The sequence below is a fragment of the Oncorhynchus gorbuscha genome, linkage group LG25 (assembly GCF_021184085.1).
Source record: "Oncorhynchus gorbuscha isolate QuinsamMale2020 ecotype Even-year linkage group LG25, OgorEven_v1.0, whole genome shotgun sequence".
Lineage (NCBI taxonomy): Eukaryota > Metazoa > Chordata > Actinopteri > Salmoniformes > Salmonidae > Oncorhynchus > Oncorhynchus gorbuscha.
The window spans coordinates 14,453,667-14,477,412 of NC_060197.1; the positions used below are offsets into that span (position 1 = coordinate 14,453,667).

At 46.5% G+C, this 23,746-nt stretch overlaps 2 protein-coding genes across 2 annotated transcripts in view; both read left to right on the forward strand.

Moving 5' to 3' along the window:
• Positions 1-6,199, forward strand: part of LOC124013787 (cyclic AMP-responsive element-binding protein 3-like protein 2) — a 28,439-nt gene extending 22,240 nt beyond the window's left edge. Inside the window, exons 5-12 of the mRNA XM_046328309.1 lie at positions 612-820; positions 1,129-1,275; positions 2,454-2,512; positions 2,781-2,849; positions 3,292-3,391; positions 3,701-3,824; positions 4,601-4,832; positions 5,099-6,199. Coding sequence (XP_046184265.1) covers positions 612-820; positions 1,129-1,275; positions 2,454-2,512; positions 2,781-2,849; positions 3,292-3,391; positions 3,701-3,824; positions 4,601-4,832; positions 5,099-5,171 — 1,013 coding nt within the window. The 3' untranslated portion in view covers positions 5,172-6,199. The remainder of the gene's footprint in view (positions 1-611; positions 821-1,128; positions 1,276-2,453; positions 2,513-2,780; positions 2,850-3,291; positions 3,392-3,700; positions 3,825-4,600; positions 4,833-5,098) is intronic.
• A 2,417-nt stretch (positions 6,200-8,616) lies between these two features.
• LOC124014595 (diacylglycerol kinase iota-like) overlaps positions 8,617-23,746 on the forward strand; it is a 43,129-nt gene continuing 27,999 nt past the window's right edge. The window contains exon 1 of the mRNA XM_046329780.1: positions 8,617-9,302. Within this exon, the coding sequence (XP_046185736.1) occupies positions 9,070-9,302 (233 nt within the window). The 5' untranslated portion in view covers positions 8,617-9,069. The remainder of the gene's footprint in view (positions 9,303-23,746) is intronic.

Genomic DNA, 23,746 nt, shown 5'->3' on the forward strand with positions numbered 1-23,746 from the left:
GTACACAATTCCTGGAAGTTGAAAATGTCCCAGTTCTTCCATGGCTTGCATACTCACCAGACATGTCACCCATTGAGCATGTATGGGGTGCTTTGGATCGACGTGTACGACAGCGTGTTCCGATTCCTGCCTATATCCAGCAACTTCGCACAGCCATTGAAGAGGAGTGGGAGAACATTCCACAATCACAGGTCACAATCAACAGCCTGATCAACTCTTTGCGAAGGAGATGTGTCACGTTGCATGAGTCTAATGGTGGTCACATCAGATAATGACTGGTTTTCTGATCCATGCCACTACTTTTTTTAAAGGTATCTGTGACCAACAGATGGATATCTATATTCCCAGTCATGTCAAATCCATAGATTAGGACCTAAGAAATGTATTTTGTGTTGACTGATTCCCTTATATGAACTGTATATTTTTGTTCAGTATAGTTATTATGCAGGCGGATCAGTGTTGTGCTGCTCTGAGGACCCCTTCTAGCCACTGATGGATAATGTTGACATTAAGTACAATCCAATGTGTAAAGTCTGTAAATGTTTGTGCTGATAATCTCCAGAGAACGTTTGCAAGTGTGTAACCTGTTTGTGTGTGTTTCCCCTCACAAGGTCTGGAGTCTCTGCAGATGCCACCCACCCCTCCCTCCTCCCACGGCAGTGACTCCGAGGGCAGTCAGAGCCCGGTACACGCCAGCACCCCCCAGAGCCCCTCCACCCCCTCCTCTCCTCTCAGCCCTGCGCCCTCCCAGGCCGGCCTCAAGGCGTCTCAGCGCACACCCTCCTCCCTCTCCAACTCCCCTCTTCTCACCGCCCCACATGTAAGTACAGCACAGACTGGGGACCAGGGATTCACTGAAAAGATACAGGGACCCTGTTGGCAGAATATGAATCCTTCCAGCCTTCCTTCAGGTGATCACTGATCTGAGAGAGATTGGATAAGTTAATGCGAGGTTCTCACCGTATTGCGTTCACCAATCCAACCTGGTCAGATCAGTGACAACCTCCATGAAATTTAAGGAATGAGTGATGGAACTATTCAGAGAACAGATACTGGGAAGTCACTGAAGTAAGATACAGTATGTCAGTTTATCTGACGGGCTCTGATGACACTCCCCCCCCCCCGTAGAAGTTGCAGGGCTCTGGCCCTCTCCTGCTGACAGAGGAAGAGAGGAGAACCCTGGTTGCCGAGGGTTACCCTGTTCCCACCAAGCTGCCCCTGTCCAAGGCGGAGGAGAAAGCCCTGAAGAAGATACGCAGGAAGATCAAGAACAAGGTGGGACTTGGGATTACGATTTCTGGTTTGAAATGTCAAACAATAGTTAGGAACATAAATATAAATGCAACATGCATCAAGTTCAATTATTTTACTCAGTTAAGAGTTCATTTATGAAAATCAGTCAATTGAAATAAATAAATTAGGCCCTATTCTTAATTTCACATGACTGGGCAGGGCCGCAGCCATGGATGGGCCTGGGAAGGGCGTAGACCCATCCACTTGGGAGCCTGACCCACCCACTGTGGAGCCAGGCCCAGCCAATCAGACTGAGTTCTTCCCCACAAAGGGCTTTAAAACTGACAGAAGTTGTCCTCAGTTTCATTAGCTCTCTGGGTGGCTGGTCTCAGATGATCCCGCAGGTGAAGAAGCAGTATGTGGAGGTCCTGGGCTGGCACGGTTACAAGTGGTCTGCAGTTTTGAGGCTGGTTGGACATACTGCCAAATTCTATAAAATGACGTTGGAGGCGGCTTATGGTAGAGAAATTAACATTCCATTTTCTTGAAAGAGCGCTGGTGGACATTCCTGCAGTCGGCATGCCAAATGCGCACTCTCTCAAAACTTGAGACATCTGTGTCATTGTGTTTTGTGCACATTTTAGAGTGCCCTTTTATTGTCCCCAGCACAATGTGCACCTGTGTAATGATCATGCTGTTTAATCAGCTTCTTGATATGCCACAACTGTCAGGTGGATGGATTATCTCGGCAAAGGAGAAATGCTCACTAACAGGGACGTAAACAAATTTGTGCACAACATTTGAGAGAAATCAGCTTTTCAATGCGTATGGAACATTTCTTGTATCTTTTATCATGAAGCATGGTACCAACACTTTACATTTTGCGTTTTATATTTTTGTTGACTATATTCTGTATACAGTGGGGTCTAAAATGATTGACACCCTTGATGACGATCAGCAATAATGACTGTATATGTTGTTTTTAAATACTGAAACATTGTATTCTCATTCAGGATTATAAATAGAATTATTTTATACAGTCATTATTGGTCTTTATCAGGGGTGACAATCATTTCCGACCCCACTGTGTATATATTTATCTTTAATACTTTCTATTTCTGCCTGTGCCCGACATGCAATAACACACTTCAAGAGTGATACATTAAAGTGACACTTCCGTGAGCCATGGCTTGGCGTAATTTCGACACCCTTTCTTTCAGATCTCCGCTCAAGAGAGCCGCAGAAAGAAGAAGGAGTACATGGACGCCCTGGAGAAGAAGTGAGTCTTTCGTGATGTTCTCACTCAGCGTGAAATCAAATGTGTTGCTTTGGGGATGCGTTTTTTTTTTGTTTGTTTGTCCTTCTATTTCTTTGGTAATTAAATTTGCATCATAATCAAATGCTAAAGATAAATACTTTATTAAGACAAGTCATAAAACTCAAAAGTGCTTTAAACACGTACAGCAGTAACTTCTGTCAAGGCATTGTGTCCCCTGGTTATTCCTTCGACCTGTCACTGATCTTGTAGTTCCCCCTTTTGTCCACAGGGTGGAGAACTGCTCCAATGAGAACAGCGAGCTGCGCAGGAAACTGGAGAATCTGGAGTGTACCAACAAGTAAGAGGCGTACATTATATAGTGCCGCAGGGTATGTTTCGTGCTTCATCCTCTCCTACATTATTAATCCAACCTTGTAAAATGTATCACACAGTTCATTGAGTCGAACGGAGCGCGATGTTTTAGTTGTGTTTTCATGTGTTTGTGCACGAATACACACCGTGTAACATTGTCTGTGAAGTCACATGTTAGTCCAGTGACGTGTATAATTCTCTGCTGTTCTTTTCAGCTGTGTGTGTGTGTGTGAGAATGCGCGTGTGTGAGAATGCGCGTGTGTGAGAATGCGCGTGTGTGAGAATGCGCGCGTGTGAGAATGCGCGCCTGTGTATTGTCTTCGGCGGGGTGTGTGTCTATGACTAAGCTCTCCACTCCCCCCCCCCATCCCCTCTACCCTCATGCCCTCTCCCTTTCCCCCCTCTCTCCCCTCGTCACCTCTCCCTAGGACTCTAATACAACAGCTGCACTCTCTGCAGGCGGTGGTGGCAGGGAAGGTTCCCCGCTCCTGCAAAGTCACTGGCACCCAGACCTCCTCCTGCCTCATGGTGAGACTCCCCAACACAATGCTCAGCCCTGTGTGTGTGTGTGTGTGTGTGTGTGTGTGTGTGTGTGTGTGTGTGTGTGTGTGTGTGTGTGTGTGTGTGTGTGTGTGTGTGTGTGTGTGTGTGTGTGTGTGTGTGTGTGTGTGTGTGTGTGCGTGTGTGTGTTTCATATTGATTGGATAACCTTTTGCTTTTCATTTTATGTAACTCCTGCATGCTCTGTGTGTCAGCTGTTGTGGGCAGACTATCTTGTCCTTTTCATGTAAATGCTTGACTGTGGAGCCTACTGACATATCGGGGGTGTGTGTCTAGGTAGTGGTGCTGTGCTTCGCTGTGTTCCTAGGGAGTTTCTACCCCAGCCTGGGTCCCTGCTCCTCCATCACAGAGACTGGCCTCTCCAGAGACATGGCCATGCAGGAGTCTTACACAGCTACAGGTACTGTACACACACACACACACTCAGTCAGTCATACGTTGCACATTCATGTTTCATGGATTAATGCTGATCTTTTTATAGTGTGTGTGCGAGCGAGGCATTAGCTCTGAATCTCTAAGTGCTGAGGGACTAGCAGTGTTCTGTAATCCTACCAGTCACACACACACACACACACACACACACACACACACACACACACACACGCACACACACACACACCTTTTTTTGAGTGTTTTGGCGTGGCCTCCTGGAAGAGTGTACACTTGAATGTCGTGGTTTCCCATTCAGCGGGACTGTCATTAGCATGATTAAGCTGCAATGCAGCCATTTGAATGATGACTGATCTTTGCTCCCCCTGCCACTCTTCTCCCTCCCACACACAGCCTGTTTGCCACAGAGCCCAGTATCAGTGTTGCTGGCAGTCCGCCCTACAGTAGAACAATCTGGATGTAGGCTATGTACAGAGCAAGGTTTACTGTTGGTAGGGTTGGGTTGTTGTTGTTTTTTTGTGTGTGTAATCCTTTTCATAAGACTTCATTTGTAAATCTTGTTAAGAGGGTTGCAGGGATGTAGGATTGCATTAGTAGTAGACTTGATCATATCAAAGGATTTTATACCATCCCTAAAAACCAAAAGATTTCAACAAGGAAATATGTAAAAGATTAAGGTAGGCATGTCATTGAGTACTTTCTCCTTTCTGGACATGATGTGATCAGATGTGTGTTTAAAAAAAATAAAAATGTAATATATATTATTTTACCCATGATCCTTCACAGTGAAGTCCAGGAGCCTGCTGTCCTATGAGGAGAGAGGGCTGGACGAGCCACACCTTCTGGGTCTGGGCGGGGACTATCCTGACCAGTTGGAGAGGCCCACGGTCGTCATGGCAGCGTGGCGCTCTGAGAAAAAGCAGCAGAAAGGGGAGGAGTCACACCGTGCTGAGACACGCTCACCTTTCAACAACAGTGATGCGAATCCACAGAAACCCCTGCTATTAGACCTGCACAGGTAACAGACACACACACACACACACACACACACACACACACACACACACACACACACACACACACACACACACACACACACACACACACACACACACACACACACACACACACACACACACACACACACACACACACACACACACACACACACCTCTGGCAGGTGATGATATCAGAGGCTGTATGGGACTGTTTCTGGGGTATTGATGCCAGTAAAAGTCTAGTGCTGTAGTTTCTTATTGGTTCGTCTCTCTTCTTCTGCTTCAGGTCTCTGGAGCAGAGGGTGAACGACAGCACTAAAATCGTAGAGCTGGAGAGGACGGTCAACGAGACGTCATAGGGCTCTACCTCTGACCCCTCACCCCTGACCTTCGGCCTTCCCTCTGCAGGCGCAGGAGGCTCTCTGTATTTATAGAATCCTTTTTTTGATATCTTTATTTTATCGTATGTAGTTGTTCTTTTTATATTGTGTTTTTATTCCATTCCAATAGTACCACCACCTCTGATATATTTTTGTGTTCATGCTTTGTTTTTATTTTGCCTTATTTGCTTTACTTCTTTATATATTTGATGACATCCTTTGCTCTGGCCATTATGCTCTGTTACATTTGAGTGAGTGGTATTTCGTTCTGTATTTCTATGGTGATATTCCCCTTCATGTGATGGTGGCGTTATGAGAATGGGGCCGCAGAGCTCTGTGAATACTCCACTGTCTTCTTCACAGTAATGGGGCTTTCTATCTCAAATGATCTTTCCTTTCCGTATTGGTTTCCTGTCGATTTTTGTCAGGGTGGATTCAGAATAGCACACTGTGTCCTTAAATATGAGTATCTGTCAAAAGCCAAAGGTCTTCCAAGCGAACCCTATTTTTGTAAATGTAAATAATAACAATGTAATAGTCCGCCTACATGTGTGCGGTCAGTAAAGGACTTTGATCGATGGTTGGATGTTGAGACAATCAAGCTTTATAATACAGCGTTATGACACAGTACTTTTTATACCGGATAATGTGTGTAGGGAATGTGTTGTTTCCTAAACTACGATACGTTCTTGCTGGAGAAAACACAACGGTGGCCTTATGAAATGTAATGAACCACTGAGGTTTCTGCTAGTCTCATAGTCTCCGTACCACCTGCGCTGTCTCACACAGATGAATAGAGCCATTCGCGCCTTCCCCATTGGCCTGCACCCTGCCGTCAATCCACTCGTACTGTGTCCCCAAAGAGTCCATTGTCATTCTTATTTATTGTATATAAACTGTTGAGTCACATTTTTGCCTCCACAGGACCTATATTTGTCTTTTATGGGTTCTGTCCTTTTTGGTTTTTGATTAAAACAAATAAATATTTTCCGTAGTAAAAGCATCAACTGCCGTGTAAGATTGTCCTGCTTTGAAGTGTGCTTGAAGTCATGTGCTGTGTGTTTGAGACTGCAAGCACGCATACCCTCACTGTGAGCATTGTCGGTCAATAATGACATAAGCGTCAGAAGTCGTACTAAGCCCTTCCCAAAGGTTTGGCCACCAGCCATTCAAATCAACTTATTCAAATGTTTTCACCCAGTGGTTCTCAACTGGTTTGCCTCGGGACCCAAATGGAACCAGATTGTCTCAGCCGCGATCCAATATTCGCATGCCGATTATTTTTGGTTTGTTGCCAACATTTTTGCAGTACTATTTGAAAGTAAATGTACAAATTATATGACAAGGGAACAACAGTACCTCATTTTTCATTTTGCCCATATTCTTGATGAGGAATGTGAAGTTCACTGGTTTCAGACTACAAAATCAACCAAATAGTTCTACTGATTTCTACACACTTTCTACCTGGTTTTAGTCGTTTCAGTTCAGACTGGAGTATTAAAATAAAATAAGACACTCGGCCAGTTGAGAATCGCTGTTTAAACCCACACTCCAATGTTCAGATAAATTACAGCTCTGCCTCTGGCAGACGGGTCTATGGATTCAACTGGTAAGTGTGTGACCATGCGGTCGTCTATGCACATTTCTGTGTGCATTTTGTCAAATGTGTCTGTCTCCCTGCCCGTGAAAGAACTGTCAGTCTTATTCTTTTTTATTATTATTCTTTTTATTTTATTTTTATTTAACCTCTAATCACATTAAGCTCATTTGTATTATTAAGCCCCAAAAATGTTCAGAACGGAATGATTTGCATTTAACAGAAAAACAAAAACAGACAAACTCACTGACCGAATCAGATGCAATTTGTCAAATTACTGCAAACGCAAAAGCATCATTTCCAATCCTTAACTACTTAGTCGTTTCCCTATTCATTCCCATAGTGGGTTATAATGATGCAACTGATATGTCAATTTTGGCAAATGCCAGATGGGCTGGACCATTTTTTGTTGTTGGGTGGGCTGGTTGAAAATTGACAGCATTTTTATTTTATTTTTTTTACATTAAAAATACAACAATGAGCAAGGTGACATGGCCAGCAGTATACTAATCTATATAATAAGGGTTTGGCTGATCAGTCGGCAACGGCCAAGATCATGGATCGTAAGAAAACAAAGGGTGCCTATAAATGTAGAAAAAGCACATTCTACATTGTCACATCACTCAAAACAAATGTGTGGTGGCTAAAACCATGATTTAGTCAAACAGTAAAGTGTATTCTCATGATTCCTGTAATGAAAGTGTCTGTCCTGCCCATGCGTCTGCCCTCGCTGGGGCCTGCTGCTGTGATGAGCGAGCCCCTCTCCCATCCCCCCCATCAGCTTGAAAAATGCAATTGTGGAAAAAGCACAGCTTTGGAAGCTTCGTTCCCTTCTCTGACGAAGAGAGGAGGGTCTCCGCTTTCTGTAGGTATCATTGTACTTATCAACTCTCAATATTCAGCTCAATAACTATTTTGATATGGCGAAATGCGCACCGGATATTGCGAGGGCCTTATGGGTAGGTCTCATGAGAAGGATGTTCAATTTACTGTTGGATGAATACATGGCTACTATCGGTGTGTATTATATTTAGAGTTCGCTATCTAATTAACTCATTTTGTGTTTTCACTTTCTCAGGTTTTGAACCCTAAATTAATGCTCCTATTATATGAGTTAGTGCACATAAAGATGTATGTAATTAATCTCTTTTGGAAAAAAGGAGGACCTTCTGGTGTCCTATTTGACTCGGGTGACCAGTCGTTCCTGATTTCCGGGGTCAATCTCTGATTTTAGAGCGTTCCCTGAAATTGTTACCAATAAGCCCTCAGAAAGAAAACAACAACTCTGGAGTTAAATTGAGGCAGATATTTCAATAATCAAACGCTGTATCATATTTGAATGTAAAAATGATGTCCATATCCCTGTTCCAAACTCATTTGCTCCCGTGGTTTCTTTCGCCACAGACCTTTTATGAGAATGTTTGATCAGTAAAACATTGTAACCCCCCCATGACTAGAACTACGCCCATGACGAGAACGTGCATCCAACAGCATAGGCTACCAAACTTGTGTGATTGTAAAATTACTAGATAGGCAAAGATTACGAAAACTGTGGAGGGGCAGTTGCTTTCTGTGTTGTATATAATGCAAGTATTTCAAAGTACTAAAGCGAAATGTTATAGTTTAATATCTGTATTTCCATCCATGACATTGTTGCAGATTTTTTTTTGTCAACTTGAAATTCATGACAATCACTAGATTGCACATGAAAATATCTTGGATCATGCATTCCTGCTTGGATGTGTTAGATGAAATCAGGACTATGAAGTACTTTGTCTGACCAGATTACCAACAGAGTTGGTGACACCAGGGGGAAATTAGTTGGCTGTGCGCATAGTGCTGTGGGCTGGTGTGAATAAAACGCCAGGGCCGAAATCTTGTCCCAGTCCGCCCCTGCTCTGCCCTACTTTTACCATGGTGATGATGCTGCAGCGGAGTGAGGAGGAGCAGGAGTATCCCACAATGCCCTTGTCGGGGCCGGAGATGGATGCTGCCTGCTGCCTGCTGCAGCTCGTGAGCTTCTGTTGAGCTGACGCTTGTTGTTCCTGCCGCAGCTCGTGCTGCCATTTCCAGACGGTCATCTCCCGACATCTCCGACTAGCCGTTCGCGATCACCGTCTCGTGCTTGACGGTGCGGCGAACACAGATCCCCGCCGCTTTGGGTTCCTTCAACAAACGCGACCATAAAAAGGACGGACACTGTCATCCAGCGATACCCACCGTAGACCGTCTCTGTCTCCCGGAGTAGCCGGGGAGAGGGGGTCCAGCGCCAGCCGCAGCATGAGCATGGACCCCCTGGCCAAGCCCTGCCCGTCCCAGGCGGAGCACACCCCCGGGACCTTCAGCGGCCGGCTGACGGCGCTGGAAGCTGCCGGGGAGGACAGCGAGTCCGGCTGCGGCGAAGAGGAGGCCATGGGGGGCAGCGATACGTTCACTAGCCTCGTCGAGATGGAGGTGGAGACGCTGGAGGATAAATTAAAGGGTCTGGCTTTTAGGAAACAGACTTCGTATAGGTGAGTCAACGGTAGAAGGCTAGCCTTCAGGAATAAGGGCTAAACGATATTTGGATAAAAGCGAGGATTTAGACAGCAGAGAGGAAGATGGGATTAGGGGACTGTAACGTTAGATCATTCTCTGTCCATTTACATTCACTTGGGCTGTTGTTTGTATTGGCAAACATTGACAAAAACACAATCGAACACACAAATAGGGAGAAGAGAGAGGGATAGAGCATTTGATAGCGCACATATTTCTGACATAAGGTCCTCTGAAATACTGTATTATTACTAATATGGTAGACTATTTCATTATTAAATTGTGATAACTATCAGAGTAGGTTATTTCTCCCTGACTGAACCACGCATTGGCTTGAGCACACTGGCATTCTGACCTAGTGTCCGTAGTGTGTGCGTTGTATTTTCTGTGTCGTTTTTCTGTGTGTCGTGTGTGGAAGGGGGGTTATCTTTATTGATTTGCAGGCTGTGTGTGTGTGTGTGTGTGTGTGTGTGTCCAACAAAACCCAGAGGAAGCTATAGCTTTCGTTCTGATTTAGTGAGAGATGGAGCGTGTGTGTGTGTGTGTGTGTGTGTGTGTGTGTGTGTGTGTGTGTGTGTGTGTGTGTGTGTGTGTGTGTGTGTGTGTGTGTGTGTGTGTGTGGTAGCGTAGTGTGTCGATCAGTATGCCTCTTGTATTGGAAAACGGTCTGCTTTGGAGGTCAAATCAATATCGCCTAATGATTTGTTTGGTTTTTGTGGAGAGATGTTGAAATCTTTAGTCTGTCTGTCTGACTTCTGGTTTGTAGTAGCCATAGTGAATGAATGCATCATGATTACATGCAGCTCCTGTGTCTGTTTGAAGTTCAAGCTCTCCAGTGGTCTAAGTGTGTGATTCAAACAAACCTGAGAAATGATACCGTTGAACATCAAAGGCTCTCTCTCTCTCTCTGTGTGTGTGTGTGTGTGTGTGTGTGTGTGTGTGTGTGTGTGTGTGTGTGTGTGTGTGTGTGTGTGTGTGTGTGTGTGTGTGTGTGTGTGTGTGTGTGTGTGTGTGTGTGTGTGTGTGTGTAAAACAATGACTCCTTTCAGACCAGTAATAGGTACCCCCTTCACCAGTCTGTAATAGTGACACTGCCCCCAGGGGGCAGACCACAGCTGGAGAGTGTGTGTTGTGTCAATCAGGCAGAGTGTGTGTTGTGTCAATCAGGCAGAGTGTGTGTTGTGTCAATCAGGCAGAGTGTGTGTTGTGTCAATCAGGCAGAGTGTGTGTTGTGTCAATCAGGCAGAGTGTGTGTTGTGTCAATCAGGCAGAGTGTGTGTTGTGTCAATCAGGCAGAGTGTGTGTTGTGTCAATCAGGCAGAGTGTGTGTTGTGTCAATCAGGCAGAGTGTGTGTTGTGTCAATCAGGCAGAGTGTGTGTTGTGTCAATCAGGCAGAGTGTGTAATTGTGTGTCTCTGTGTGTGAGTGTCAATAAATACATTTGATTGATTGATTGAGACAGACAGACAGACAGACAGATATATAGATAATAGAGAGAGTGTACTTAGTGTGTTGTATCCCCACATTGAGCTGACTCCCACTGGGTGAGTGGTCACACAGGACTGTGTTCCCAGAAAGCCATCGGCCCTTTCATCTATTCTGAGACGTCTATGTCTGCTACCCATAAATAAACAGCGCTCAGACACCCAGAGGGTGTGTGTGTGTGTGTGTGTGTGTGTGTGTGTGTGTGTGTGTGTGTGTGTGTGTGTGTGTGTGTGTGTGTGTGTGTGTGTGTGTGTGTGTGTGTGTGTGTGTGTGTGTGTGTGTGTGTGTGTGTGTGTGTGCAGTGGTATTTGGTTTTAAATATACTTAAGTATCACAAGTACATGTAATTGCTAAAATATACTTAAGTAAAAGTATACATAATAAAACAATTCCTTATATTAAGCAAACCCGATGGCATTTACGGATAGCCAACTCCAACACTCAGGCATCATTTACAAACAAAGAATGTGTGTTTAATGAGTCCGCCAGATCAGAGGCAGTAGGGATGAGGGAGGTTCTGTTTATAAGTGTGTGAATTGGACCATGTTCTCTCCTGCTAAGCATTCAAAATGCAACGAGTACTTTTGGGTGTCAGGGAACATGTATGGAGTAAAAAGTAGATTATTTTCTTTAGGAATGTTGTGAAAGTAGAATAAAATACAGATACCCCAAAACACTACTTATGTAGTACTTTAAAGTATTTATACTTAAGGACTTTACACCACTGTGTGTGTGTGTGTGTGTACGCAAGTGTGTTTGCATGCATTCGCATGTGTGGTTGTCTGTGTTGTATGTGGGGTAGCCTATCTCCCAGAGGAGGATGTTCAAAGCCTCTCTCTCTCTCATGTGGGATAAAATCATTTTGACTTCAACCCCAACCAGGACACCCAACAACAGAGAAGATTAACAACCACACAGAGAGAAACAGGACAGGGTGGAAAAACATCAACTCTGATGTGCTGATCTAGGATCATTTTTGCCCTTTAGATCATAATGAGTACGATTATATGGACAGATCCTAGATCAGCACCCCTACTCCGAGACACCTTCTGGATATGGTTCCCTAATCGCAGTTCCTGCCTGCAGTAACTGAAGGAAGAAGCATTGAACTGACCAGAACAGACAGACGCTGACAGCAAAATTGTTACGGCCCAAATCCAGCCCACATCTGTTTGGCCCAGTTACCATTTATTGTTATTATCGCCCAGAATTGGGTCAGATCTGTTTGCCATGAAAAGGCCACAACATCCATAACCCAGACTCAAATATTGGCGTAAAACTCTCCAGGAGGCCTGTCGGGATTGAATCAGTTATCACAGTGAGAGAGTAGAGCGCTCAGCCTGTGACTTCAGAAAGAGACTTGTGCTCTTCTGAAGAGCCCATCAGAGTCCTAATTGTAGAATTGTTCAGATGACACATTTTCCCATCCCGAAACCGATGAACAGTTCAACATACAATATGAATGGCTTTCTGTTCCTGACAAACTCTGAGTCATAGGCCTTTTCTTGTTTGGGCAAAAGAACGTGCCCTGTTTTCTCTCCTCCGTCCTCTCTCCTCCGTGACCCCGGAAACTGATAAGTGGCCGAGTTGTCGAGGAGTGTGTCATTTCCGTTAGTAGGCAAACGGAAGACGGCCCTTCCCTCCTTGATAGCGTCCTTTTGGTGAGGAAGCACAAGTGTATCCTACCGCGGAAGAGTTTTGAATCAGAGCAGTTGCATTGTCGGAGGAGAAAAGCCAGCACACATTTAAAAATGATATGCTACTTATCCTTGTATTTATAAAATGTTTTGCACATAAACTTCATTTGTTTTATAATTTTACACATTTATTTTGGGACACACCCCTGTAAACATCATTTGCCTGATGACACGCGAGAAGAAGGAGCTTCCCGTTTCATACAGGCGCATTTTCCGTCCACGTTCACTCTCCACGTCGCCTCTCCCTTGATTACCTTTGACCTTTTTTTTCCCAAAAGGAGGAGAGAGGACATGAGCCTACAGGCTGATCTAGGGCTACTGTGTCTCTAAAGCATCATACACTATGTCAACTGAGCTGCCACCAACTTTAAGGAGACAAAACCTTATCCCTAACTGAAACAATAACAAAGCGTTTTCCCCGCCCCTGTGTTGCTAAAAAACGAAGGGAATGATGCTGGAGAAATGTAACCACTCTCAAATTCATAGGCATCGTTATGGATGCAAGGACTGACATCCATGATTTTAAATGTGTAGTTTTAACCATGGTTTGAGGTTATTACAGTGTGTGTTTACATTGTTTACGTTGTTTACAAACTTATATTTTGGCTTCTAATGGGGAACGACAGTTTAAATAAGCTCATGAGGCATTTATAGGTTACCGTCTTCAAGAATAATGGGTATATATCATTGATTTATAAGTCCAAAGATGTATATAGCAACTAATGATTCTAGCTTTAACTTTGCACTGGGCCTGGTAGTGGTTGTATGTCCTTGGGAAGAGCCTGAGCCTGGTAGTGGTTGTATGTCCTTGGGAAGAACCTGGGCCTGGTAGTGGTTGGATGTCCTTGGGAAGAGCCTGGGCCTGGTAGTGGTTGGATGTCCTTGGGAAGAGCCTGGGCCTGGTAGTGGTTGGATGTCCTTGGGAAGAGCCTGGGCCTGGTAGTGGTTGGATGTCCTTGGGAAGAGCCTGGGCCTGGTAGTGGTTGGATGTCCTTGGGAAGAGCCTGGGCCTGGTAGTGGTTGTATGTCCTTGGGAAATGCCTGGGCCTGGTAGTGGTTGGATGTCCTTGGGAAGAGCCTGGGCCTGTTAGTGGTTGGATGTCCTTGGGAAGAGCCTGGGCCTGGTAGTGGTTGGATGTCCTTGGGAAGAGCCTGGGCCTGGTAGTGGTTGGATGTCCTTGGGAAGAGCCTGGGCCTGGTAGTGGTTGGATGTCCTTGGGAAGAGCCTGGGCCTGGTAGTGGTTGTATGTCATTGGGAAGAACCTGGGCCTGGTAGTGGTTGGATGTCCTTGGGAAGAGCCTGGGCCTGGTAGTGGTTGTATGTCCTTGGGAAGAGCCTGGGCCTGGTAGTGGTTGGATGTCCTTGGGAAGAGCCTGGGCCTGGCAGTGGTTGAATGTCCTTGGGAAGAGCCCGGGCCTGGTAGTGGTTGGATGTCTTTGGGAAGAGCCTGGGCCTGGCAGTGGTTGAATGTCCTTGGGAAGAGCCTGGGCCTGGTAGTAGTTGTATGTCCTTGGGATGAGCCCGGGCCTGGTAGTGGTTGTGTATGGGAAATACAAGACAGAATTTGTTGTCATTATTCAAGGCTGACTTTGAGCAATACAACCTCTCTCTCTCTCTCTCTCTCTCTCTCTCTCTCTCTCTCTCTCTCTCTCTCTCTCTCTCTCTCTCTCTCTCTCTCTCTCTCTCTCTCTCTCATCTCTCTCTCTCTGCTTTGAGCTGAGGGCTGTACAGCAGGGAGGAAGTACATCCCCTCTGTTTCCTCACTAACTTATTCATGTGCAGCAGAGAGAGCGTGCTGCTGACGCCATCGTTTTATACAGATGAATACATAATGATAACACACTGAACGTTGACTGTCTAGTGCAGGGGAAGAGAGGGCTTACAACTGTCTGCTTCTATCTGGCCTGTTTCAATGATCCCCCCCCCTCGTCCGCTCTCTCCATCTCTTTCTCTCTCTGTCCTTCTGTCCCTTCGTTCAGTGACTCCTTGTGTATTTCTAAAGCAGGCAGCGGGCGTAGAAAGCAGCCAGACGGATGGACAAAATGAAAAGACAGATCAGTGCCCAGGCGGTGACCCCTTCATATGAACCCTTTGATTACTGAGGGAGAGGAGGAGTCGATCATTCTCTGTGAGTTGTGATTACTGAGGGAGAGGAGGAGTCGATCATTCTCTGTGAGTTGCGATTACTGAGGGAGAGGAGGAGTCGATCATTCTCTGTGAGTTGCGATTACTGAGGGAGAGGAGGAGTCGATCATTCTCTGTGAGTTGTGATTACTGAGGGAGAGGAGGAGTCGATCATTCTCTGTGAGTTGCGATTACTGAGGGAGAGGAGGAGTCGATCATTCTCTGTGAGTTGCGATTACTGAGGGAGAGGAGGAGTCGATCATTCTCTGTGAGTTGTGATTACTGAGGGAGAGGAGGAGTCGATCATTCTCTGTGAGTTGCGATTACTGAGGGAGAGGAGGAGTCGATCATTCTCTGTGAGTTGTGATTACTGAGGGAGAGGGAGAGGAGGAGTCGATCATTCTCTGTGAGTTGTGATTACTGAGGGAGAGGAGGAGTCGATCATTCTCTGTGAGTTGTGATTACTGAGGGAGAGGAGGAGTCGATTATTCTCTGTGAGTTGCGATTACTGAGGGAGAGGAGGAGTCGATCATTCTCTGTGAGTTGGTTTGGTGCGAGAAGGTGGATAAGCTGCTGAGTTTCTGGAGTTTTGGCAGCCCGTGAATGTGCTGAAAGGCATTGGAGCGGTGAGTATTTGAGCTGCGTTTGTGAGATGGTTGGGTGTTCTCTGTGTGTGTGTGTGTGTGTGTGTGTGTGTGTGTGTGTGTGTGTGTGTGTGTGTGTGTGTGTGTGTGTGTGTGTGTGTGTGTGTGTGTGTGTGTGTGTGTGTGTGTGTGTGTGTGTGTGTGTGTGTGTGTGTAGGGGTTTTAATCGTGAGTCTGCGAATCGCTTGCATGCATACACACGCGCAGAACGTACACAGTACGCAGTACGCGCACGCACACACACGCACACCAGGATGTTAGTAGTGTGATACATCCTCCTCTCTTTCCTCCTCATTGTGGGTTGTAATACCCTGTCCTGGTTGTCCAACACTGAGATGTGTGATTGAGTGAGTGTGTGTGAGTGCGTGAGGTGTGTGTGTGCATGCCAGTGTCTTATTTGATGGGAGCAGGTCTGTGGGGCAGGTCAGACACACAGACAGTGTCTGATAATACGTGCGTAGGTAACCGTCAGTCTTAATCTGTGTGGTGAAGAGAGGAATGGGGGATGTCTGTTTTAGGAGTAGAGGACAGATTATTCCTTTAAAAGGTCTCTCTGTCTCCTGGCGTTTTCCAGAGCAGCGCTGAGGTTGGGCCTGGCGACTGGTGTGTTCATCCCATAATGCAGTGTGATGAGGCATTAAGGGGATTGGATGTTCAGGCTGCGTGGAGTCAGTCTCTCCTTATTTGGTGATTGTCTGGCTGTAAGAGGCTTTTCCTGCTGCCAGCCCCCCCCCCCCTCACAGGCCCTACTACAGCCCCAAGTTTCAGCAGGATTCACTAGGCCCCAGAGTGGATGGCTGGGCAGGAACAGGTGTGGTGTGTGCCTGTTAAACCTGCTGTTTGTCTGTCAGACAAATACCACCCCCCCCCTCTCTGTGCTGTCCAGTCCATCTGGCAGTGTCACTGAGCTGAGACTGACTCCATCACTGTGACACATGTCTGGCTGAGAGCAAAAGAGAGGAGAGAGAGGGAGAGGAAGAGAGGAGAGAGAAAGAGAGGGAAATGAGGGAGAGGAAGAGAGGAGAGAGGAAGAGAGGGAGAGGAGAGAGAAAGACAGGGAGAGAGAGAGAGGGAGAGAGAGAAAGAGAGGGAGAGGAGAGAGAAAGAGAGAGGAGAGAGGAAGAGAGGGAGACAAGAGAGGAAGAGAGGGAGACAAGAGAGGAAGAGAGGGAGACGAGAGAGGAAGACGAAGGAGAGGAGAGAAGAAGCGAGGGAGAGAGAGAGAGGAGAGAGAGGGAGAGGAGAGGAGAGGAGAGAGAAAGAGAGGGAGAGGAGAGAGAGGAAGAGAGGAGAGAGGAATAGGAGAGAGAGGGAGAGGAGAGACAGGGAGAGGAGAGAGAGGGAGAGGAGAGAGAAAGAGAGGGAGGGAGAGGAGAGAGAAAGAGAGGGAGGGGAGAAGGGAGGCAGAGAGAGGAAAGGAGGCGATACACACCTCTCACATCCTCATCCTAGTGCATGAGGTGCCAGTGTGTCAGGGTTTATGTGTGAGCAGAGCGTGTTTGTGTGAGTGTGTGTGTGTGTGTCTGTCAGCAAGCGAGGCATTAGCTCTGAATTGAGAGTCATCTCTCTGAGTGCTGAGGGACTAGCAGTGTTCTGTAATCCTACCAGTCGTACACACACACACACACACACACACACACACACACACACACACACACACACACACACACACACACACACACACACACACACACACACACACACACACACACACACACACACACACACACACACACACACACACACACACACACACACACACACACACACACACACACACACATAAAAGCTTAATAAAATGCCTGGCTGTGGTTCTAGCATCCAGACAGGTGTGGGAGTTAATTGCAAAAGTATTGATACATGTAAGCTTCACTGAATTTTCTCAGCACACACACACACACACACACACACACACACACACACACACACACACACACACACACACACACACACACACACACACACACACACACACACACACACACACACACACACACACACACACACACACACACACACACACACACACACACACACACACACACACACACACACACAGCATACAGCACACAGCATACAGCACACAGCACAGTTGTTTGGAGATCTCAGTAATTCTAGAACGTCCCTTGCTCTCCAGCTGTGGTCTGGGGGGCCTTGTGTGTGATTTCTCTGGGTAGCAGAGCCTCATTTAGTAAATCATTGATTCTATTAACCAGTGAGGAGATGAGAGTGAGACAGTAGCCAGGAGACACCACTCCCTCAGCAGCAAGCCTAACCTCTGTCTAATCCTGTTCCAATGTTATTCCTGCTGAACCCTAACCTTATTATAACCTCTGCCTAACCCTATTACGACATGAATGCAATCTAACGCTTGTTTCAACAGTGATACGGTGTTGTTGAAACCTCATTCTAACCCGGTTTGAACATTATTAATACAAAACCATTTTTACGCTAAACCTATTTCAACATTATTCCAGCCATATTCAAGTGTCAGTTTTCCCTTCAGTCCCACCTGGGTCAATGTTTTGTACCAGAAATAGAACTACAGATTTCACCTTTGACACAAGGGACTTTGAATGAAAGAGGTAAATGCTGCTATTATATTTTGATATGACAGTTCAGTCCTTTTCTTCTGCTGGCTGGTCTGTTCTGCGCTGATGGAAGGTCATGGAGAGCAGCATGCTTCAGATACACACACGCACACACACACGCACACACGCACACACACACACACACACGCACATACACACACTGGGTAATTATTGAGGTGTCGCGACCCAGTGTGAAAGAGAGGGAGAATGAGAGAAGAACAGAGAGAAATAGAGGGAGAGAGGATCCTCTGTCGCGAGTGGGCACATTCCCTCCCACAATTCTGGAACTGATGCCCATGCAGACACACACACACACTGAGAGAGAGAGAGAGAGAGAGAGAGAGAGAGAGAGAGAGAGAGAGAGAGAGAGAGAGAGAGAGAGAGAGAGAGAGAGAGAGAGAGAGAGAGAGAGAGAGAGAGAGAGAGAGAGAGAGAGAGAGAGAGAGAGAGAGAGAGAGAGAGAGAGAGAGAGAGAGAGAGAGAGAGAGAGAGAGAGAGAGAGAGAGAGAGAGAGAGAGAGAGAGAGAGACCATTAAAGCTGTTTTTGGACCTGCCGCCTCTTTGAGAGGAGAGGGGGTTGGCAGGGTTCTGGAAGAATGTGCTGCTTCTTTTCTTCTGTGGCATGAAAGAGGCAGAACGGACAGAAGGATAAGAGAAGAGAGAAGCTTGAGCCCCCCGAGCACTTGGATTCTGTTTGGAGGTTGGGGTGCAGAGCCAACCCACCCACTGACCCTCTCTCTCTCTCTCTCTCTCTCCCACACTCTCATTCTCTTTCTTTCTTTTTCACTCTCTCTCTTTCTCTCGCTCTCACTCTCTCTTTCACTGTCGCTCTCTCTCTCTCTCTTTCTTTCGCTCTCTCTATCTCTTTCTCTTTCACTCTTTCTCTCTTTCGCTCTCTATCTCTTTCTCTTTCTCTCTCTCTCTCTTTCGCTCTCTCTCTGTCTCTCTGCCTAAGGAAAAGTAATGTAGGCCAATAGAGGAGTGAAGGAATAGGACAGCTTGAACCACACACACACACACACACACACACACACACACACACACACACACACACACACACACACACACACACACACACACACACACACACACACACACACACACACACACACACACACACACACACACACACACACACCCTCTGCTCCTGGTCAAGGACAGCAGCGATGAGCATCTGTTCTATTGGGACCCTAACCCTCCCCAGTGGCTGCCACCTCTTCCTCATCCTCTCCCTCTCTTTGCTTTCTTCCTCCCTCCACTGTCCCCCTCCCCACTCCTCTGTTACTCTCAACTCTCTGTCATACACACATTCCAAACCGAAATGTGTCTGTGTGTCTGTTTGTATGTGTAGTGTGTGTGTGTGTGTGTGTGTGTTTTTTTCAGTGTCTGTGTGTCTGTCTGTATGAGGTGTGTGTGTGTTTGTGTGTGTGTGCGTGGTTAGAGGTGTGGTGGGAGAGGGATAGAAATAGAAAGAGGAAGGGGGGGTCAGAGGGAAAGGCCCAGGCTTCCTGTCTGCAAAGACAGGATGGAGCTCTAACACACACACACACACACACACACACACACACACACACACACACACACACACACACACACACACACACACACACACACACACACACACACACACACACACACACACACACACACACACACACACACACACACACACACACACACACACACACACACACACAGGTTATCTTCTCTCTCCAACACCTACTCCTCCCTCTCCACTGGTGTCCAGGCAGCCATGCTATTACGTGTGTGTGTGTGTCTTTGCGAATGCGTGTTTGTGAGTGTGTGTATTTGTGTCTGTTGTGTGTGTCTGTTACAATGTTAAAAACCCCAGACATTACAGGGTTAAAGAAGACAAACAGATTGAGGACACGTCTGCTGTTTCAGTAGCATCTTGTCCTCCTCTTCTCCACTCAGCGCTTTCTTATCTCCCTCCAACAGTGCATTAGTTTAATTTAGCAGAAATAAGGAGAGTCAAAGATGGGATTGTTTTTTATCTGCCAGTGAATCGTGCTGACAAAGCAAGCCTCCTCTTCCTCTCCTCTCCTCTCCTCTCCTCTCCTCTCCTCTCCTCTCCTCTCCTCTCCTCTCCTCTCCTCTCCTCTCCTCTCCTCTCCATACCTGTCCTCTCCTCTCCTCTCCATACCTCTCCTCTCCTCTCTCCATACCTCTCTTCTCCTGTCCTCTCTCCTCTCTCCATACCTCTCTTCTCCTCTCCTCTCTCCTCTCTCCATACCTCTCTTCTCCTCTCCTCTCTCCTCTCTCCATACCTCTCTTCTCCTCTCCTCTCCTCTCTCCATACCTCTCTTCTCCTGTCCTCTCTCCTCTCTCCATACCTCTTTTCTCCTCTCCTCTCTCCATTCCTCTCCTCTCCTCTCTCCATACCTCTCTCTACACCTCTCCTCTCTCCTCTCTCCATACCTCTCTTCTCCTGTCCTCTCTCCTCTCTCCATACCTCTCTTCTCCTCTCCTCTCTCTATTCTCCTCTCGCCTCTCTCTACACCTCTCCTCTCTCCTCTCTCCATACCTCTTTTCTCCTCTCCTCTCTCCTCACTTCTCTTCTCTCTTTTGTGTTTTTGAAGAAGTGGTGAAGTCTCACAGGGATTTTAGTTAAGTGTGTGTGTGTGTTGTATATGATACACAGTCTGATCTAGCAGGCTGTGTGTTCAAAGTGCTTTGGTAGGGGTGTGTGTGTGTGTCATAGCAGTGCTGCGAGGAGCGGAGTTGATCTAATAGGAGCTGATAGTGAGCTGCGTTCTGTTCTCACTGCAGCTGCTCTCACATACACCCACTCAGAGAGAGGGAGAGAGAGAGAGATGCTGTATTTAGATGAACTCAGAGGGAAGGAAGTTTGAGGTTACCATGACAACCCTTTCCTGACCCTCTCCCTAGTCTTGTCCACCCCTGGTCAGTGTGCGACTGTGAGTGCCTAATGCGTGTCGTTAAGATCTGGTCTACACTATTTTGAGTTTTCCTGCCATTGTCTATGTATGTGTTTGTGTGCATTGGGCCTTTATGTGTGTGTGTGTGTGTGTTTGCGGTTGAAGAAACTCTCATTCTGTCTTAAAAGAAACCACAACAAAAAGGAATGGTGTAATCCGCACTGTGTACGTGATGTTGTGAATTCTATGTCACGTAAAACCTTGGACCGGCGCGCTGACGAGCAGCTGTCGGTGTCAGGTCGTGGGTCAACGGTCAGGGTGGTGAGGGTGACGCAATGTTCCCAGAATAGACCTTGGGGTGACTGAGATGGGGAAGACTGGGATGATGTGGCTAAGTGGCATGGACCATCTTACACCACCCGCCCACACACACACACACACACACACACACACACACACACACACACACACACACACACACACACACACACACACACACACACACACACACACACACACACACACACACACACACACACACACACACACACACACACACACACACACACACACACACACACACACACACACACACGGTATAGGACACACACACACACGGTATAGGACACACACACACACGGTATAGGTGACTGGTGTCAAGTCTCAGCTGCCCGTCACAATGATCAGAACAATTACCTGGTGTGTGTGTGTTACTAAGGATGTATTTCCATCAGTACCTGTGGACACTAGTTGCAGGACTGTAGAAGTGCAGGGCGGAGAGGAGCGTTTGTGGAAGACTGATGGAGAGAAAAGGACAGAGGGGATGAGAGGAGAGGTAGAATAATGGAAGTACGTTGGTATCGCAGGGCTTTTCAAACCTCTCCTCCGGGACACCCCTGCCGTTCCGTGGATTTCAATTATTCCAGAGATAGCACACCTGATTCAACTAATTATCAAGTATGCTTGGGGTCATTGTCCATTTGGAAGACCCATTTGCGATCAAGCTTGAACTTCCTGACTGATGTCTTGAGATGTTGCTTCAATATATCCACGTCATTTTCGTGACTCATGATGCCATCTATTTCGTGAAGTGCACCAGTCCGTCCTGCAGAACAACACCCCCACAAGATGATGCTGCCACCCCCGTGCTTCACGGTTGGGATGGTGTTCTTCGGGTTGCAAGCATCCCACTTTTTCCTCCAAACATAATGATGGTCATTATGGTCAAACAGTTCTATTTTTGTTTCATCAGACCAGAGGACATCCAAAATTAAATCTAGAATCGGCTTGATATATCGCAACAAAGCATCCTTCACTCATGCTGCCAAACATACCCTCGTAAAACTGACCATCCTACCGATCCTCAACTTCGGTGATGTCATCTATAAAATACTCTACAACACTCTACTCAACAAACTGGATGCAGTCTATCACAGTGCCATCCGTTTTGTCACCAAAGCCCCATACACTACCCATCATTGCGAACTGTACGCTCTCGTTGGTTGGCCCTCGCTTTATACTCGTCGCCAAACCCACTGGCTACAGGTTATCTACTAGTCTCTGCTTGGTAAAGCCCCGCCTTATCTCAGCTCACTGGTCACCATAGCAGCACCCACTCATAGCACACACTCCAGCAGGTATATCTCACTGCTCACCCCCAAAGCCAATTCCTCCTTTGGTCGTCTTTCCTTCCAGTTCTCTGCTGCCAATAACTGGAACAAACTGCACGTTAAGCACCAGTTGTCAGAGCAGCTCACAGATCACTGCACCTGTACGTAGCCCATCTGTAAACAGCCCATCTATCTACCTCATCCCCATACTGTATTTATTTATTTATCTTGCTCCTTTATTTATCTTGCACCCCAGTATCTCTACATGCACATTCATCTTCTGCACATCTATCACTCCGGTGTTTAATTGTAATTACTTCGCCACCATGGCCTATTTATTGCCTTAACTCCCTTATCTTACCTCGTTTACACTCACTGTATATAGACTTATTGACTGTGTTTTGTTTATTCCATGTGTAACTCAGTGGTGTTGTTTGTGCCGAACTTCTTTACTTTATCTTGGCCAGGTCGCAGTTGCAAATGAGAACTTGTTCTCACTAGCCTACCTGGTTAAATAAAGGTCAATTTAAAAAAATTAAAATAAATTATCCAAAAACTACAATCTTTGTCCCCATGTGCAGTTGCAAACCGTAGTCTGGATTTTTTATGGTGGTTTTGGAGCAGTGGCTTATTATTTGCTGAGCGGTATTTCAGGTTTTGTCGATATAGGACTCGTTTTACTGTGGATATTGATACTTTTTTCGCTTTTTCCTCCAGCATCTTCACAAGGTCCTTTGCTGTTGTTCTGGGATGGATTTGCACTTTTCGCACCAAAGTACGTTCGTCTCTTTCCTGAGCAGTATGACGGCTGAGTGGTCCCATGGTGTTATACTTGCATACTATTGTTTGTACAGATGAACGTGGTACCTTCAGGCATTTGGAAATTGTGATTTATAAGTAAAAGAATCTGTCTGTAGCAATTGCTGGAAAAATGACTTGTGTCATGCACAAAGTAGATGTCCTAACCAACTTGCCAAAACTATAGTTTGACTATAGTATCTTGGTAGAGGCATTGAGTGGGTACAGTAGGGTGACCTCATCTTTGGGGGTTGGTCCTGCCTGTGTAGCAGCCTGACAGTCAGAGGATACAGGTGTGTGTGCATGTGTGTGTTTGCGTGCGTGCATACATGCATGCGTGCATCCGTGTGCGTGCAAGCGTGCGCGCGTGTGTGTGCGCAGACCATGATGCTGACACTAAGTCTCTACTCTATAATTACATCTTTACACAGAGACAACTGGTGCATACTGGGTGGTTACTATAGCAACCATGTCAGCCTTGCACTGCTGCCACGACTTATAGAAGGAAGAGGAGGAGGAAGAGGAGGAGGAAGAGGAGGAGAGAGGAGGAGAGAGAGAGAGAGAGAGAGAGA